At 41.5% G+C, this 18,861-nt stretch overlaps 1 protein-coding gene across 1 annotated transcript; it reads right to left on the bottom strand.

The window, feature by feature from the left end:
• Positions 1-5,919: 5,919 nt before the first annotated feature.
• KCNK16 (potassium two pore domain channel subfamily K member 16) lies at positions 5,920-15,144 on the bottom strand. The gene is made up of 5 exons (XM_013943817.1): positions 14,932-15,144; positions 10,775-10,889; positions 10,066-10,232; positions 7,416-7,581; positions 5,920-6,143 (listed from the first exon to the last, which is right to left on the bottom strand). Exons 1-5 carry the CDS (start codon positions 15,142-15,144, stop codon positions 5,920-5,922), a joined length of 885 nt encoding a protein of 294 aa, XP_013799271.1.
• Between the last annotated feature and the right edge of the window lie 3,717 nt (positions 15,145-18,861).

Raw genomic sequence — 18,861 nt, 5'->3', positions numbered from 1 at the left:
CCGCCTCGGCCGCGGCCTCCCGGGAGCCGGCGGGAGGCCGAGCGGCGGAGAGGCGCTGCCCGGCCCCTCTGCCACCGAGCCCGCCCGCCCCGCGGTGGCAGGTCACCGGCTTGCGTAGAGCTAGTCCCCCGCAGCTCGGGTGCTGAGCCTGCTTGGGCGGCAGCCAGCATCTGCCTTTGATAACGGCTCTCCTGTATAAGCAATTGGGGAAGTTGCCGTCAATGGCGCAGATGTGGAGGTGAATGGGAGAGGAAGGAGTTCACGTGAGTCTCCCCATCGTGGTTGTGGTTCACCTGGGAAACATGGGAGCACCTTCCTGAGACAGCTCGTTCCTGAGAGCTGTGTGAGGGTTTGCTGTGCGGGTCTGCCCCGCACGTCCCACTCTGTTCTCTCTCACCGGTAGAAAAAAACAAGCCACTCTTAGGACATTAAAAATTGGGTAATTTACCTGTTTTGTTGCAGAATGTGAGATAGAAAGGAATAAAAACACTCACATTTCTGAGCAGGATGACTTTATGCACTGCCAGATGGTAATGTCTTCTCACACTGTCCTGTGAGTTTATTGCCAGAAGAGTATTTGTGCTACTGCAAATAAGGCAGTGTTCAAACAGGCATGGTACCAGTGGAACGGCTCTGTAATGTGCTTAATTGATGTTTTTCTGGGAAGTGCTTTAGCCTGACTAGCATAAACCCATGGTTTTACCAACAAGACTCAAAACTGAACATGCAAAGTTATGCCTCCACAAAACAAGTTTTACTAGTAACACTTTGTAGGACAGACCACTTTCCAGTTTAAAGATACCAATCTCAACACATACTTCTAAAACAAAGTTATTCTGCTTATTGCTCAGCTTTAACTCAGCCTTTCCAATGTATTGATTATTGAATGATGTTTAAAATGAAAAAGACACCTTCCATAAATAACATACCAGAGAAAGAAAGGACACAAAGATACTAAAACATATACATACTCTCAGTTTCTTCTTTCATTTAAGATGTGGAAATAGACACATTTGAATGACATTTTTAAATTATAACCACATTAAAATCAGATAGTTTATACAAAGCACACTTCTAAATATAACCATGCTGAAATGTTACTGACTAAACATAGAGCATTTAATGTGTAATTAAAAAGATAAATTATGTAAAAAAATACAGGTGAGGCATAGGGTTTGTAACTACAAGCAAGAATGTTTTCAAATCTAGGGCATCAAGCACATGCTTGCTAGAAGGAATTTGGGGGAGAAGAGATTAAGATTCACAGCAACTCTTTGAAGAACCGTTTAGTATTTTCATGAACTGTTTGGCTGTTTTACTTGAAAATTCTCCAAAATGTCACTTTGCAGTCACAAAAATGTTTTAAGTTTGAGGGGGATACATGTGTGTCAGCCTCCTATTTGCATTCCCAGATCTAAAAATTGAGTGACTGGCTCAAATATTTGCAGATGATATATTGGTGTTTTCTGGAAGGTTCTGATAGGTCCAAGGCTGAGGAAGGCTTGCAGAGCAGGGCTAAAGGATAAGCTAAGACTGGAAGGACTGCTGGTTGAGGAGCAGTGTTGTTTCTTGTCCTGCACTGGGATGCAGTGGTGGCTGTTAAAGACAAGGTGCTTCTTTTCCACACCACAGGTGAACCCTGCCTGGGACAGCACTTCTGCCACAGGCTGCAGAGCTAAATTCACAGTCTTCAGAAGCGCTGTTTTCCATGCATCCTGGCTGAGCATCTTGCAGCAGGTTGTGAACAGAAGATTTCTATCACTTGTGTGACACAGGAGAGGTCGTCAGTATCTTTTTTCTTTTCTGACATGGCTATATGCTTGACTTAAGGTATCTTTCTGCATCTTCTGGCAGGCAGCTTGAGAGTTGCTGCAGCTACTCTTAGCCTTACTAAAAGCAACAGTAGCAGAAAAAAATTCAGAACCTAATCTCACTGTGCTGCTTCTTTGCAAAATCAGTATCAGGTACAGGAACAATTTACCAGACTGAGGTAACAGCAGTTCCAACTCACAGCTGTCAGATATCAAGGAAGAAAGATTGTAGCAAATACTATGCCAGTAAGTGGTGCTTCCTTGGTATATGTGATAAATCTTATTATCACTTTTTATGGCATGCAAAACAGTGTAAAATATGTTATACGATCACCTTTAGACTGTTGCATGTTTTATGGCTTGCTGTGACTAGATAAAGTAAGGAAGGCATGGAAAAAAGGAAAGGTAAATAGAACTGATTAGATATAAAAGTCGTTAGAACTTTGTCTTTCACACAAACAGGCGTAAAATGTTTTATAGTGTTGACACAAGACAGTTACAGAATACAGCGATTGTAATGATGATACCGAGTGAATATACAAGCATTATGTCCGAAGGAAAGAGAAGACAGAGAGAATGTTTCTCATGAGATTTGCAAAGATACAAAAAGCCAGACAGGACAGACTTGGCTGCTCTCAGGCAAAGAGGCTACAAAGAAAGTTTTTGCGCAAACTAATGGGAATAGCTGATGGCATAGAGGAAGATCAGTGCAAAGACTGAGGAGATAAAATCTGTGAGGTAGGTAGTGGTAAGACATGAGCAAAATCTTAGATGGAATAAGCATGTCACAGTTTTCAAATAAGTCAAATCTGTGAGTTGGCATTCTTACATGCCAGCATTCAGATTTGAGCAGCCAGGCTGTAATATGCAGCAGTCAACAATTGGCAAACAAAACAAGCACCAAGGAAGACACAAGAACAAGCATCTGTTGTGACTCTCCTCAGAAGTCGAAATCCAGCTCAGAAGACGTGGGAAGAGATTTGTAACCCCCCCACAAGTCTCCACATGTTTTTTGGACACTTCCCCAAAATGAAATATCAAACTAGTTGCTGAAGGGCTGACATTTGATGTTACTGTATTCCATCAGCCATAGGCTAGCTTGGGGCTAGTCTTCATGTCCAGTCATATTTCAGTCATACCTTATATTAAAGTTCCACTTATAAATGAGTTTTAAAAAGATTAATTAATGGTTAATACAAGTTATAAACATACAGAATGAATAGCAGTATGTAAGTAATTACAAGCATATCCATGGAATGTATTACTGATGGTTATCTGACAGAACTGATAATGATTGTTTTATCAACTTTCCATAGTTTACTTCAATACAGAGTGTAACTCCAGTTTTATATTTTAGTAACAAGCATGTTACAAGGTGCTTGTATGTCCTTCTTTAGCTTTTCTGCCCCTTTGGAGATGACTGCTGCTACTTTTGACTTGAAATGACTGTGATAAAATCAAACTCCTTATTCTCACTGGTATTGCTATGCACATGACCAAAGACCAGATCTAACAGAGAGTCTGTCAGCCCTGTTTAGAGGTAAATGGACCGCATCAGTTCTGTATAGTGCGTGACAGTTCTTCAGTTAACTGGCCCAAAGCAAATACCAGAGTGTAACATATTTGTGAACTAGTTGGAAATAAGGAAGTCTGCTTGCATTAAGATTTGGTTTGAAGTGCTGCTGTTTTCAAGTGGTTGTGAAATGAATTGAGATAACAACTTGCTCTCAGCTGTCAGTTTGTTCTGAATGGAATTATAACAGGTCAGGCAGTGCTGGATAGACACATAATTTCTGCACAATTAAAGAGTATTAAGTGTTTAGTCAAGGGACTAAATAAGTGTTATCATTTCATATGTAGGTTGAAGGCTGTTAATTTCAGACAATTATCAGATGAAGCTTCAGGGGCGCTGGTGATGAAGGATGCAGAGAAGGCAGAGTTACTGAATGCCTTCTTTGCTTCAGTCTTTACTGCTCAGGCCAGCCCTCAGGAATTCCAGACCCTGGAGACCAGGGGGAAAGTCTGGAGAAAGGAAGACTTTCCCTTGGTTGAGGAGGATTGGGTAAGATCATTTAGGCAAACTTCACATCCTTGGGCCCTGATGGGATGCATCCTCGAGTGCTGAGGGAGCTGGCAGATGTCATTGCTAGGTCACTCTCCATCATCTTTGAAAGGACATGGAGAACAGGAGAGGTGCCTGAGGACTGGAAGAAAGCCAATGTCACCCCAGTCTTCAAAAAGGGCAAGAAGGAGGACCCAGGGAACTACAGGCCAGTCAGCCTCACCTGCATCCCTGGAAAGGTGATGGAGCAGCTCATCCTGGAGGCCATCTCCAAGCATGTGGAGGAAAAGAAGGTGATCAGGAGTAGTCAGCATGGCTTCACCAAGGGGAAATCATGCCTAACCAATCTGATAGCCTTCTATGATGGAATGACTGGCTGGGTAGATGAGGGGAGAGCAGTGGCTGTTGTCTACCTTGACTTCAGCAAGGCTTTCCACACTGTCTCCCATAACATCCTCATAGACAAGCTCAGGAAGTGTGGGCTAGATGAGTGGACAGTGAGGTGGATTGAGAACTGGCTGAATGGCAGAGCTCAGAGAGTTGTGATCAGTGGCACAGAGTCTAGTTGGAGGCCTGTAGCTAGCGGTGTCCCCCAGGGGTCAGTACTGGGTCCAGTCTTGTTCAACTTCTTTGTCAATGACCTGGATGAAGGGACAGAGCGCACCCCCAGCAAGTTTGCTGATGATACAAAACTGGGAGGAGTGGCTGATACACCAGAGGGCTGTGCTGCCATTCAGAGAGACCTGGACAGGCTGGAGAGGTGGGCGGAGAGGAACCTCATGAAGTTCAACAAAGGCAAGTGCAGGGTCCTGCACCTGGGGAGGAATAACCCCATGCAGCAGTACAGGTTGGGGGCTGACCTGCTGGAAAGCAGCTCTGCGGAGAAGGACCTGGGAGTGCTGGTGGACACCAAGTTAAGCATGAGGCAGCAATGTGCCCTTGTGGCCAAGAAGGCCAATGGTGTCCTGGGGTGCATCAGGAAGAGTGTTGCCAGCAGGTCGAGGGAGGTGATTCTCCCCCTCTACTCAGCCCTGGTGAGGCCCCATCTGGAGTACTGCGTCCAGTTCTGGGCTCCCCAGTACAAGAGGGATGTGGCACTACTGGAGCAAGTGCAGCGAAGGGCTACAAAGATGATTAGGGGACTGGAACATCTCTCTTATGAGGAAAGGCTGAGAGAGTCTGGGCCTGTTTGGCCTGGAGAAGAGAAGGCTGAGAGGAGATCTTATCAATGTGTACAAGTATCTGAAGGGAGGGTGTTGAGAGGATGGGACCAGACTCTTTTCAGTGGTGCCCAGTGACAGGACGCGAGGCAACGGGCACAAACTGAAACACAGACAATTCCATCTGAACATGAGGAAAAACTTCTTCACTGTGAGGGTGACAGAGCACTGGAACAGGTTGCCTAGAGAGGTTGTGGAGTCTCCATCCTTGGAGATATCCAGAAGCCATCTGGACAGATTCCAGGGCAACATGCTCTATGTGACCCTGCTAGAGCAGGGGGGGTTGGACTAGATGATCTCCAGAGGTTCCTTCCAACCTCAGCCATTCTGTGATTGTGATTCATTGGATGGATGTCATTAAGTGCCTGCCACTACTGTTGTTATTTCTCTGGATTTTTGTTTGTTTTCTGCTTGGAAGTGAAGAAAGACTTTTGTACTTGCTTTTTCAACTTAAGACTCTTGGTGACAGGTCTTCTCATCTGAGCTGGGAGGCAGCCACCATGGATTTTTTAAAGACTGCTGACCATCAGAACTGAATTCCAACAGTAAAAGGGTAGTAATTAATTACTTCAGGGGAAGTTGCCCAAGGGCATTGTTGAGTGAGAAATGCTAAATGAATTCTGGGACAGTTTTTTTTACCATGAGTGGCACTTCTTTGGATTGGCAGATGCCTTTACAATGCATGGAAATTTCCAAGCATCTGAAATATTTCCTCAGGAAATAGTCCACAACCTGTGGTTTAGTCCTTTGTCCATCAGGCTTGCTTAGTGTGAGATGTAGAGATGGGAAATGTTGCTCTTTCAACACTGCTTTCTGTGTACCTTGCTCAGCTAGGTGTGTGGATTCTAGGCCCATCAGGTTCCTCTTCCAATTTGGTGGCAGCTCCTTCTGCCAAGCCTAAGTCAGGCTTGTGCCACTTTAGCTGAAGGAATTTTTCCATCATGTCAGCTCCCACATTGAAGACCAGAGCCAGCCAGGCCAAACCAAAAACAATCCAAATTGCAGTTAGGCTCCTGTATACTGGGATATAGTGTTTGTTGGGATCTGTGCCTGAAAAATCCAGGAAAATCTGAATATTAATCTTGACTGCTTTGGACAGCCAGACAACACACCAAAAGATTCCAAACACACACACACACACACACACACACACACACACACACCGGCAAAGGTGTGTGTTTAACAGGCTTATATGATCTATGGGTATCCTTTGTTTTTTTGGTTTTCTTTTGTTCTAATATTTCAAGTTAAGCCTAGAACAGCTGGCACCAAATCTGTGAAGCCCAGGCTTCTGGCACTGACAAAGAAAAAAATCATCTCAGTGAGGTAATGATTATTTCTGTAGTGTGATATACCTGAGTACACAAGGTCCAAAATCACCTGGAGAATGTTATTTGGTAAATGCAGCCATTTTTAAGTATGTGGATATGGGAGTCTTAACCCCCAGGTTGATATTTTCACAGAATGGGCACTTGGCGCAGCTGGTACAGAGGCAATACAGTCAGCACTGCAGCCATCCATTTAGTCTCTGTCGTCCAGATCATCATGAAACTTCATGGTACCTGGATTCAGGATGGTATGGGCTTGTTCTCTCCTTTCAGGACATAGTTACTGCTTCTAGGAGAGGAGAGCTACCTCTCGTGAAGTAACAGATCCTAGTGTTCTTAATGAGTAAGCACACTATATGTCCTGTATTAAAAGCATTAATTTAAATAAGCTGATGGAAAGATAGCCCCTCACATGTCTCTATTGCTATGTCTCAGCTCAGATCCCTGAAGACAGTATACTGTCACTGGGTTCATTTTCTTTCACAGACCTCCCAGGGTTGTGACTAATATTATCCCTACTGTAACTACTGAATATTTCATATTTGACATAATTTCATAAAAGTTTGACTCTTTCTTGTTGGGAGTCGGAGGCAGTAGTTGAAACAAATCACTGTTAGGAGAGGATGGCTCTTAGGCTTAATACCAAGAAAGAGATTTCACTTATATTCCACCTGTCACCCACGGATCACCTTCATACCAGCTTGGCCATAGTTACTATTGAACAAGTGTTCAATGTCATATGTGAAATGAGTTTAGTGAATCTCAGCTAAGCTGCCAAGAGAAACATGTCTGTATCAAAAAATACAATAAAATTATCTCATTATTAGTAATCTGGTTCAGCTCTCTCTTTGTACCAGATTTATAGTGGAATAGGTATCCATGCTCTCTATACTTAGGTTTATACTGGAGTAACTAATTTCAACAGAGTTCGTCCCAGTGGGGTCAGGATGCAGACAGACATGTAAAATTCATCCATGTCCACCCTTTTTATTACCTACTACATAGTCCCCAAATCCAATGGTGCTGAGGGTGATGAAGGTGAAATAAAAGCCTTCTCCATAGCTCCAGCCTTCTACATAACTGAAGACCAGTGGTGGGAACACTAGAAAAAGCAAGGTCCCAGTGGTCAGGAAGATGGCCATTGCCAGCGTTTGAAATATCTGCAAGAGAAAAGGAAGATGGCAGCTCAGCAGCACTGAGCATGTGTCCAGTGGAAACTGCTGGTTTTGTTTTGCTCTTGGATCACAAACCTACTACTGCTGGGAGCAATGTACAAGAAAGGAAAAATAAACTGATACTTCCATGCACTGCAGGCTGACCTCTCTGTTTAGGCTGCACATAGATACTGGAGCTAATCATGAGTCCAAAAAAATCTCAAAATTAGTGAAAAAAAGGATTTTTTTAATGCTTTAAGCTATGAGTTTTTAAGTACGTTCAAGCCATAGTTCCAAAATTACTATGGCAACCACAGGAATTAAATGCTTACTTTACATTTTCAGTTCAAACTGAGGTGCTCTCATAATCACTTGGCTCCAAGAAGAGAGTCTTTTAGGAAAAGCACCAAATATTGCATAACTCGTGATACAAAGATTGGCAAGAACAAATTAGGGTTCTCTTCACCACTGCTGCTTCCAAAGATTTATAAAGTGGCTTGCAAGGGCTCAGCCAAAAATGTTTGGATGAAATTTAAGTGAAATCAGTTTGCCTGCTTTTATTTTAAACTTAGAAGCATTCAGAGCAGAACTTTTTTCTGTCAGCACAGGGTAGATCTGTATCTCTCAGTACAAACGTCTGCCTTCTGGGAGACGTTTAGGGCAGCTAAGTTACAGCACACGTGGCTGCATTAGTTAGGTACACAGAGCAGTCGATGGGTCATGACAGAGGAATGGCCTCATGGTTTGATCTGAGGATTGAGGATCAGGAACTCCTGGGTTCCCAAGGAACTCACTCATGACTGGCTAACTTTTGACTAGTGATATGTGGTCTGATGCAAGCTCATTGCAATCATTTAAAAATGTCCTCATGGGCATTTGAACCAAAGTATATGTGCTATGCATGTGCTTATTGTGACTTGATGAAAAATCAAACCACTTGGTTTATGAAATGGAAAGTCCAGGTAATATTTTCTTTTCTGTCTCTCTCTGCATTATCTCATACATAAAATGGTTCACTGAGTTAAAATTTGGGAAATTTGACGTGAGCCTACTGGGTGACTTTGACAAATCACTTCTATACTATGTACCTTGTCTCTCCAATTGTATAATAATATGGACTTCATTTGCAAAACACTTTGAGAATTACTGATGGATGTGCTATAGTTGATTTCTGTTCTCATTTAGTTCATTTCAGAAGTGTGATAACATTTAATTAGATAGTAAAGTTTGCATAAAACTTTATATTGAAATGCTCAATATTACTTTTTCAGCTGGCATTTAAGAACTTTCTGGTACAAACCCATAAGGTAGAGGAAAGTGTAAGTCAGGAAGAATCAGTTGTAATTAATTACCAAAAGTGTTATTAAATTGTGTTTGAAAGGAGATGACCCCGTTTCCTGGGAGAGGCTTTTCAGAGTGAGCAAGCATTTAAAGTTCCAGAGTTCCATCTGATCGTGGAAGTTCTGCCAGAAATGAGGTGTTAATTTAGGTGTGAAAAAACAATCACATCCCTGAAGTGCCATTACAAATCTCAAGAAAGTTGCAGCTATACTAGCATGGAAATCTTTTTAGTGTAGAGCTGCCTGTATCTGGGGAAGAGACATAGGTTATGCAGCAAAAGAACTTGTTATTCATATGAACTGAGTCTGCATTTGATAGTACCCATATAGCTTTGCCAGCAAATCTTTACCAGTGTAGATAAAGAATACAGCAATTCAGAGATTTCACAAATGTGAAAGAGAAAAAGGCATGTGCCAGAACTCTGAGGTGTTTTTGGATGTTTTGACGTGACATTCAGGATAGCTGCAACAAACGTATCGGATCTTCCCTTTCCTTAACTCAACGGGTCAGGTCATGGAACCTTTACTCAGAAATGTGCACTAAATTTATAAATGACCTTCAAGTACTTTATATGATCACTGTTTTCCTTATTCCAATACATTTGGAATATCTCAGTGACTCAGCAATAAACTATAACTAAGGAGAGGCATATTTATTTACAATTCAATATGGGAAAAGGAAGGAAGTGGTAAATTGCTGGCACAATCAGGGAAAATAATTCAAGCCAGGTTAACAGGGCCAATAAAAATAAGTTGTCTTTGCACAGTGTAGAGCTGACTTCTGAGCTAGATACTAGTGTAGGCTAGATAATACGAGCTTGATTCAGCAAAGCGTGTATGTGCATGTGTTCTGCTAGGTCAGCAGAGCTCAAAGACCCTGCTCAAAATTGAGACTGTGCTTGCTTAATAATTTTATTGAATCAGGGTCTAAAAAGGCAAATCTGGAGTTCCTCAGGCAAAAGCTAATTGCTTTAAAGCCACCATGTATAAATATATCATTCTTTTGATACAGAGGGTCATGTGATTGCTGTGATTTGGAGAATGTGGGCACACATTCTGACACTCAGTCTAGCAGCAGCACTACCTATCTGAGAAAACAGCTTTATTCAGCTTTAAAACAATGGAAATTAATGATAAATTGACATTGTACCTGGGCACGGCCTGGCTTGTGCACCCATCTTTCCAGAGTAATCAGATGAGCATTGAGTCCTTTTCCCAACTGGTTAAGGAAGGCCAGGTTGAGCGGCACTCCAAACAAGGCATAAAACACACAGAACACCTGCCCTGCCACTGTGCTGGGGGCCAGGTTGCCATAGCCTGGAATAAAAGAAGGAAAAGGCTACCTGAAAAGGCTTTACAGTCAGTTTTCAAACTATCATGGGAACGTCCAAGGCTTCCAAGGCTTCCATTAAGCTTCAGCAACCTGGAGGCCTGTGTGTATTATTTTCCACACTGAATTCTGTCTACAAATTGCCATAGTTTCTGATAGTACCATGTACATTTGTTACATTTAATAGAATATTTAATATGAAAAATATTAATCTTAAAGAGTATGCTGATCTTCCACGAGTCTCTGATTTTGTGGGGAATGCAACTGAGTTCTTCAAAACAACCTGAAGTTGTGCTGTGCATGTACAAAATCATATTACATGTACCAAGTAGGCACTTGGCCAGTTTTGTAGGTGCAATACAGTACAAAATAACAGTAACAGGTATAATTGGAAACTGATGGCAAAATGTAATGCAGAGTAGTCAAGATCCTCTTGCTGGAGTATTCTGTCCAACAATGGTACATTTTGGGTGCTTCACAGGGCAGCTGGAGGAACCCCTGATTCATGAGAAAAAAAAGCGTACCTTACCTATAGTGGTAACAACAGTTCCTGCAAAGAAGAAGGAGTTGCCAAAATCCCAGTTACTGGGATTGGTAGAGTTTCCTTCTGGGTTGACCCCTTTTTCCCATGCTTCCATGAGCACCTGAAGCAGAAGAAGCCAGAGGAGCAAAGATGAGCAACTCATTAGACCAAGTCAGGAAGAATGTCAGAAAAGACAGAGAAGTAAATATTGTTTTTGATCTTGAGCAAGCAGTGCAATAAGCAGTGAAGATGACAGGTTAGACTTTTTCTAGAAGGACTTGAGAGAGGTGTTGTGCTGGCATGGCAAAGTTCTGTGAAATAGAGCTGGCTGGGAAATTCAACTCTCTTAATTGGAGAACTGACCACTGAGGTAGGATCGGTTCCATAATTAGTTGAAGGCTGAAGGGAAGGGAGTAGAGGGAGTGCCCAAAGTGATCAAACTGGGAAAATGAAGTGGTGATGCCATAAAAAACAAAGGCAGTTCCTCTTCTCTCCTTCCCTACCCCAACCATCCCATTCCAATTTTAAATTTGGGCATGTGTAAGTGTATGTTTCTGCTTGGGGGAAGGGTACTGAGAACATGCTTACTTCTAGTCCCTCCATGTAAGCACAAGTGAGGATGAGTTACTGTTTTTTGTCTATGGCTTCTCAGCATTTTCAATCAATACCAGGCTTCTAGTCTCAAAGATTAGCTAATGAAATATTTTCTGCTGTTCCAGAGAGCTCTTACTGGAGGACCAGAGCTATAGCGTGCAGAAGAGTTGCAGCTCCTATTTATATATTAAATATCTTGCCAGCCACCTTAGTGATGACTGTGTTCCCTGCCCTCTCTGAGGATTGTTCTGAAGGAGACTGGGTGCCTTCTGCTAATGGACTGGGTGGGGTTTGGAGAATCTCCTTGTTTGTTACATATCTATTTTGAGGTCCAGGTCACATTTATCAAATGACTGAATGAGTTACTTGTGAATTCACAGTTGTAGTCTTCCAGGTACTCTTGTATGATGCAAGACATGAGCAGGACTCAACAGCAATCTCAGCTTTAACTGGTTCCAGGAGTATGATACCAAGCAAGATATTCTTTCTTAATTCAAATCGTGACTGCTGCCAGAAGACTGCTTATCTAATAAACATATCCATTATAGAGCTTCTAATTTTGCAGAGGTTCTGCAATAGTAGCTGCTCTGTGCTGGTGGAATGAGTATCCTAAGTTTAATAGCTAATGTTATTCCTTCATTAACAAATCCTACAGCATTGGTTAAGTCCATCAGACAAGTCTCTGGTGCTGGGCATCTTGTCACTTGTGATCTCATGATAGAAGCGCCAGCAGATTTTCTTTTTAATAGCACAAAGAGCCTTACACTATTTGTTAAAAGCCTGTCCTCAGAATGGGAAGAATTTGACACATCAGATTATCTAAAGGTGACTATTTTATTTGCTGGTTAGAAGCAATACTCAGAAGCTACTGAGGTGTGAGTCACTTGAAATGTCTGAAACAATCTCAGGTTCAATTCATCCCTGTAAGGAACACTTCTCAGTTCTCTCCATTTCAATGAACACAAGTTCAGAGGTGCTACATCCACATCATGAAAGCCAGAAGGAAAGAGGAAGGCAGTGTTAAATGTTGAACACTTCAAACATTCTGACAAGCTCAGATTTCTTGGTATGACAGAGTTTCTTTTAAGCACAACATCATGAGAGAGATGGCTGGGGCGCAGGAGGATCATTCCTGAACAAGCTCCTGCTTCAGACAAAGACCAGGATAGCGGCTCCTAGCTCCTTTCTGTCTACAGCTCAGGTTGGGGTTATGGCTGAAGTGAGAACAGAACACTTGGTGAATGGTTGCTGAACATTTGCAGTTGCCTTTGGGACCAGAAGTAACCAGTAAGAAAAAGCAATCTGCTATGACCTACAGTAAAAGTATGAGGTCTGCATAAAGCTATAGTAGGAAGTGGAGAGAGTACCAGCTGCCTGCCTTTCCTGCATCTGTCCCTTTCCCAATATGCACTGAAATCTCCTGTGGTAATAGACAAAGATTTGGCCCTCTCAGTCAGTATTTATATCATTTGCCTTAGGTCTGAAAAAGTATGGGCATGATCAAAAAAGGGAATTTAAAAAGACACCTTCTTACTCAGCTAATCTGCTTCTTGCTTATACTGTCAGTATGCCATAATTTTATGACAAAAGTATGTTTACCCAAGATACAATAGATCATGGGTTTTGGATTTGCACTTTTGTAAAGCTCCAGGCTGTTCAGCTCCAGCCCAGGGCCACCTCTCAGCTAGACAGTCAGAGCCAATGCAGATCATGGACATAAGAAAGAGAATTTGCTTCATGCAAAATCAAGTCAAAAGTTAATGAATTATATATGTAAAGTCTATTACTAATGATAATGGATATGCAAAAATAAGCCACAAGTCGATTCTCAGATTCTAGGATTCAGGTTTAAAGAACTAGCAGTAAGAAAAGACACTGTATTCTTGTCAGCTGAGCAAACTGAATCTGGTGGTGGTATCTCACCATAGCACAAATACTGTCATTTTTCAGTCTAGAATTTCTGACATGGTGAACAAGCCTCTTTGACCATACAGTAAAAATCTACAGAGATAATTGCTTCACTGCACTGGTCTTAGAGTTAGAGATTTAATCCGAAAAGAATTCTATTCGTTGTTACTAGTAAGAGCTGGACAAATTTCTTAAGAGGGGTTATAAATGACAGGGGAGTTAGAGGGCACCTGTGTTTACATTCACTGCTCCCTTGAGGATTAAGTGTGATTACGTTGAAGTTTGGTGCATTGTAGCTGATTGTTTGGTGCCCTCAGCTGGTTTTGTTTGGAACAGCTAAAAGTGAAATGTATCTAATTCAGCTGAGACTCAGCAAAATGTGATTCTCTGAGTAGCTCCACTGCACTAACGAAGATCCACTGGAGCAAGAGGAAGGAGAATTTGGATATATCTGACCTTCCTCCCCTTAGGTTTCTAGTGTACCAGAGATTGAACTAAACCTTTTAATCCTATGAAGTATCCCAATTTGGTTGAGAATGAGAATCAGGATTCTCTTCTCTACCATCATTACCGCAGAGACAAGGAAAAGACAGGTAATATCTCCAGCTGTTGTATTTGAGAAACACAGGCACATTTTTGGGCACTTAAGTTCTTGAAAACTCTAGTTGTTTTCTGGATAACAACAAATGTTCCACAAGTCATATATCACAGGATTAGACATCAGAACATTGTCCTTGTAGAAAGTGGTTCAGGTGCTTTCTGTTCTCTTTATGATTTGGATTTTATTGTTTGCTTAAATCCATTTACAGAATCTAGGCTCTTTGCTGATCAAAAGCATATACCTTGGCAGAAGCCCTCTGACTGAGACAGTGCAGACTTGCATCCTGAGTGGGGTGGTTTAATGACCTGATAGGAACAGAACCATTTACGCACCCAGCTCTGTGGCTGGAGAAATTTTGAGCATGAAGAAAGTGATAATTCAAGGATTTCTCTCCAATTCTTGCAATCCTAGAATGATAGACTATTTCTATAATAATACCAAGGAGGGGTTTATAATTCATCTCCAGCCTGTTTTGAGGGACAGATTAAAATGCAATTGAAGAGTCATTCATTCTCAAACCGTATTGAACAAGAACTCTTTATCACTCATTATAAATGATGAAGAAAAAGACACAGCTCATGATGGCTGACTTCTATCTTTTCCTGAGAGGTCTGGAAGTGCAGGACCACTATCAAGGGCAGCAGCCAATCCCTATTAGTGAAGATGCGCAGAAATTGCACAGGCTTGGGCTGAAGTACCTTGGCAGGGCAACCTGCTCCTTGTAAGTTTTTTTTCCCCCCCATGCATAATTTCCAGGCAATAATTAAAAAGGGAGACAAGAATAGCAAAGTTGAAATTACTACAAAGTAGCATAGAAGTGCATCAGCAGAGTTGTGTATTTTGGAAGTTCATGACTGGAAAAAGATAGAAGTGCAATAGGTCAAGGTAAAGTTGCAGAGGTGTGTGAATGGAGCTTGAGAAACCTCTGCCTTTCTCTAGCACAGTTAGTCCTTTATTATCACAGATAATAGATCAATTAATGACACATTTGGACAAAACAGTATCATTGCTTCCAGCCAAAATAATCGCGAGCCAAAATTAGGGGGCCTGTTCCTCTTACCTGCAAAAACTGCTCCAGGGCTTGCCTGTCCAAGCATGTGTAGTTCTGCAGGAATTTGAGCTTCTCCAGCTGGAACTCATCCCGAGAGTGGGCCTCTGCCTGCTTCTCCAGCAGCTGGAACACCATAGCGCCCAGGAGGAGGTAAAAGAGATATCCTAGTACCAGCAGCAGAGTCCAGCTGATCTGCTGGCTGTGCACCATGAGGAGGGGCATGCTGCTGCTGCTGCTCTGAGGTCCCTGCTCAGTCCTTACTAGGTTACTTTCCAAGGCACGCTCTAGCCAGGGCACCCAGCAATCACACCCCCAGCTACTGCCACAGGGATTTTTTTAACAGAACATACAGGCATCAGGCCTGTATAAAATGAGACAAACACAGACAAATTTTACCCCTCCACATCTGTTCTTTATCCAAAATAAATGGAGAGCATTTATGGCTTAATAAGAATGTGAATCATAATATTTTGCTCTTATTAAAACACGTTTTATCCAGAGATCTCAATCAAATGAATGAAGCTTGACACAAGCCCTTTGAGGTAGGTATCATTTTCCAGGCTGGGAAGCTGAGGTAAATGTGTGGTTTAATGACTTACCCAGGGTGACACAAATGTAGAGCCAGGAACAGACTCTCTAAGTCTTGACTAGTAAAGCCTTACTCTAAACACTAGACTTCTGTATAAGAAAACACTATAAACTCTCTAATTATAGTAGACTCCCCAGAACAAAGAAAAGTATGGAGCTGAATAAATGGAAAAGTCAATAGCTGCTGTCTGTACCACACAAACATTGGTGGTACCAGTGAACACAGCATGATGAAGTTCATAAACATCCTGAATTCAGCCTGGTCACAAGACAGCTTCTCTTTCTTTTCTAAACCTAATAAGTTCAGTCCCCTCACTACCTGGCCCACTGGTCCTGAATTCTTTGTCAGATGATTCCACACTTGGAAAAACCCTTAGTCCATTGAGTTAGGGAATGAACCACTCATGTTTGCTGCTTTCGCTCTTCATATTGCCCTTTTAATCCAAACGCATAGGGGGAAGGAGGGCTAAAGGTTAATCGTTAGCTAAAAACGTACCACAGACTCAATCATGGGCGCCTTAATGATTTTCATGCACTGAAAATGAGCTGTGGTTGCATATCTTTCTTTAGGAAGAGCCTTATGGCTTCTTCCTTAGTGGCATCTCTGTTGGACTGCTTCTGAAAGAAAACATACACATGCAGCAAGAAAACTGGGTGGCTAGGGCTGCGATTTTGTTACCAAACTCCCTTCCTATTAAATAGTTCTGGATACAGATATCCTTCCTTTGCTTAATATTCAGGATTGTTTTTCACTTACTTTCAAATGAAAAACTGTTTTTATTCATATTCATTTCTGGGAAAACTCTGTACCTGCCATCCTCACCTAGGGCCAGACATCCCCACCCAGAAGAAGACTGGCAGCAGAAGGCCAGTTGTCACTGAAAAGTGACACATTTTGTGGAAAGCTCCCAACAGATCATCTTGGACTTTGTTTGGGATTGCTCTGTTGCTGCAGCTGGGGGAGAGAAAGTGATTAGTAGAGAAGTGCAACGTGCAAAGATTCAGGTTAGAACTTTGGTGCTCTGTTGATTCTTTTAGCTGTAGTAAAACATATGGGAGCTAGAAGCTATAGTGGAATTGATAATATTGACCTGCCATAGCATTATGAAGCAAACTGCTCTGAAGCAACTGAGATGCCAAATTTACTCAACACTGATGGCAGACCTTCTGGTGGCCTGTGTTAAGGGCAACAATCACTTTCAGAGATTCTAGCAAGAGACTCTGTCTTGCTTCTGACTTCCATAACTGAAAGGTACAACCTGTTGTTCCGTACCCTGAAAAATGTGATGGGTAGATGGGCCTGGGCTGTTTGCACAACTGCCTGTCACACTGCCTGTCACAGGTGAGACATCTAGACATTTCTTGTGTTATAGTTTATGGGACCTACTTCTACCAGTTCAGGAGAGTGCTAGCCTACTGATTTTCTGGAATGGATGCAGACACATTCACATAGCATTTGATGGGCTGAGACAGATTCCCCCAGTTGAAGTAGGTATCATGATTAAACGTAATAAACTATTAACTAAATTATTAATGAACAAATACATCAGTGAATGTTTTTAGGTCCCCCTCTGCTTTGTTCAACAAAGCATTCCACCTGCCAAACTTGGAAGTCTAAATTATCATTCCTTAAAAAAAATATGCTTAGGCTTAATTGTAGGATCCTAATTTTCTGAGGGTTTTGCAAACTGAGTGACTGAACTTGTCAAGACGTGTTTACTGCTGTACTTTAGACATTCTTACTTAAAGTATGTCACATTAGAGGTGTATCCTATTTGGTTGGCCAAGGGAAATGTTTTCTAATCACCTGTCAGAGGAGGTGTTATCATCTTTACCACTACTATTATTTGAAAAGCATTTCAAAAAAACAGGCAACAAAAATCAATTAATGGGAAATAAAACATAACAGACAGCTGGAGGGAACTGTAAGGGATATGTAGAATACGAGATAAGATGTGTCCTGTGGCTGACTTAGTAAGCAGTGTTTTCTGCAGAAAGAAGCAAAAAAATAAAATAAAATAGTCAATTGTATGTGCAAGAGAAAATGCAGAGCAGGTGTGCAGTTCAGGACGAACCACTTTCCAGCTGAATGACCTTACAGGTAAATGTAAGGGCAAAATTATGAAGTGCACATTTAAGAAAGTATTTTCACAAATGTGCATGGTTCCATACAGCTAAATAGAACAGTGTGCTCCAAAACGTTAAACATAACAGTCTGTAAGTAAGTGGCTGATACTGTCTTCTTTACTTCCATGGAAAAGCTACAGAAATATATAGCAATAGATTTCAAATTATACAAATCATCAATATTCTGTTTGCAAAGTTTTTCTTGCCCTAGCTTTAGATTACAATATAGGAAATAAACAAAGCAAGATTCTTTACAGTAGACCAGAATTTATGTCTTTTCACAGATAAAAAACTCCTCAAATCTATATATCTGGAATTAAACTGAAGACTCATGATTTCCGAGTGAGTTCTGAATCTGGCAGAGTGAGCTCAGCAGGCCTTACCACATGGGAAATGAAATTTGGCTTCCATGTAAAAAGGCATAAATATAATATGCCAAAATAACAATATTAGCAGATCACTTTTGATGATGGGATGACAAAGCACAATGTCTAATCTAAATTCTTTTGGTGTTCCTCTAACCATCTTCTGATTAAAAAAATAAACAAAACCTAAGTGGGAAAACATTATGAATAAAAAATGTTGAAAGCAAAACCACTCTTGAGAATAGCTGAATTTGGAAGTTAACACAAAGATCTTACAGTTCCAGTGCTTCTTGCCAACCTTGAATGCAAGGTTGCACTTAGTCTCAAATCTAGGAAGTAGTTCTCACAAAATGTATTTTGAATCCAGATCTGACCAGGGTCTCCTTGATTATTGCTTCAGTTATCATTTCGTCCTCCCCCCAGGCTGACATATTATGTGATTGACCCATTGGGGCCTAGCCTATCCCACAGAAAATCTGAGCCATTCTGGAAAGGACAGATATCGATAGGACACCCTGGTCTACCATATTACCTGGAGCAAATCAAAGGATTCAGTGTTCTCCAATTGCTCAACCTGTTGTCTTTACAGTTCCTGACAATTCTTAAACATGAACAGATACTAAATAAAAGATAAGCCTAAAATAACTGACATGGTTTCCTACTCTGTATTTCAAAAGCCAGAAAAAATACCACTATAATCAGTAGCAGAATTATTTACAGACACAAAGAAGCTATTTCTAAAATAAGCAATGAAATGGTTGAAAGATACCTTGGCTGATCCTGTCTTACTCAAATTTCTGATGAAAGACAAATTCTAGGGCTAGTTTTCTGGAACAAATTTCTTTGAACAGAACTAGAT

The sequence above is a fragment of the Apteryx mantelli genome, chromosome 3 (genome assembly GCF_036417845.1).
Source record: "Apteryx mantelli isolate bAptMan1 chromosome 3, bAptMan1.hap1, whole genome shotgun sequence".
In the NCBI taxonomy this organism is placed as follows: Eukaryota; Metazoa; Chordata; class Aves; order Apterygiformes; family Apterygidae; genus Apteryx; species Apteryx mantelli.
The sequence above is the reverse complement of the archived record's forward strand: the minus strand, read 5'-3'. Positions and strand labels throughout refer to the sequence as shown.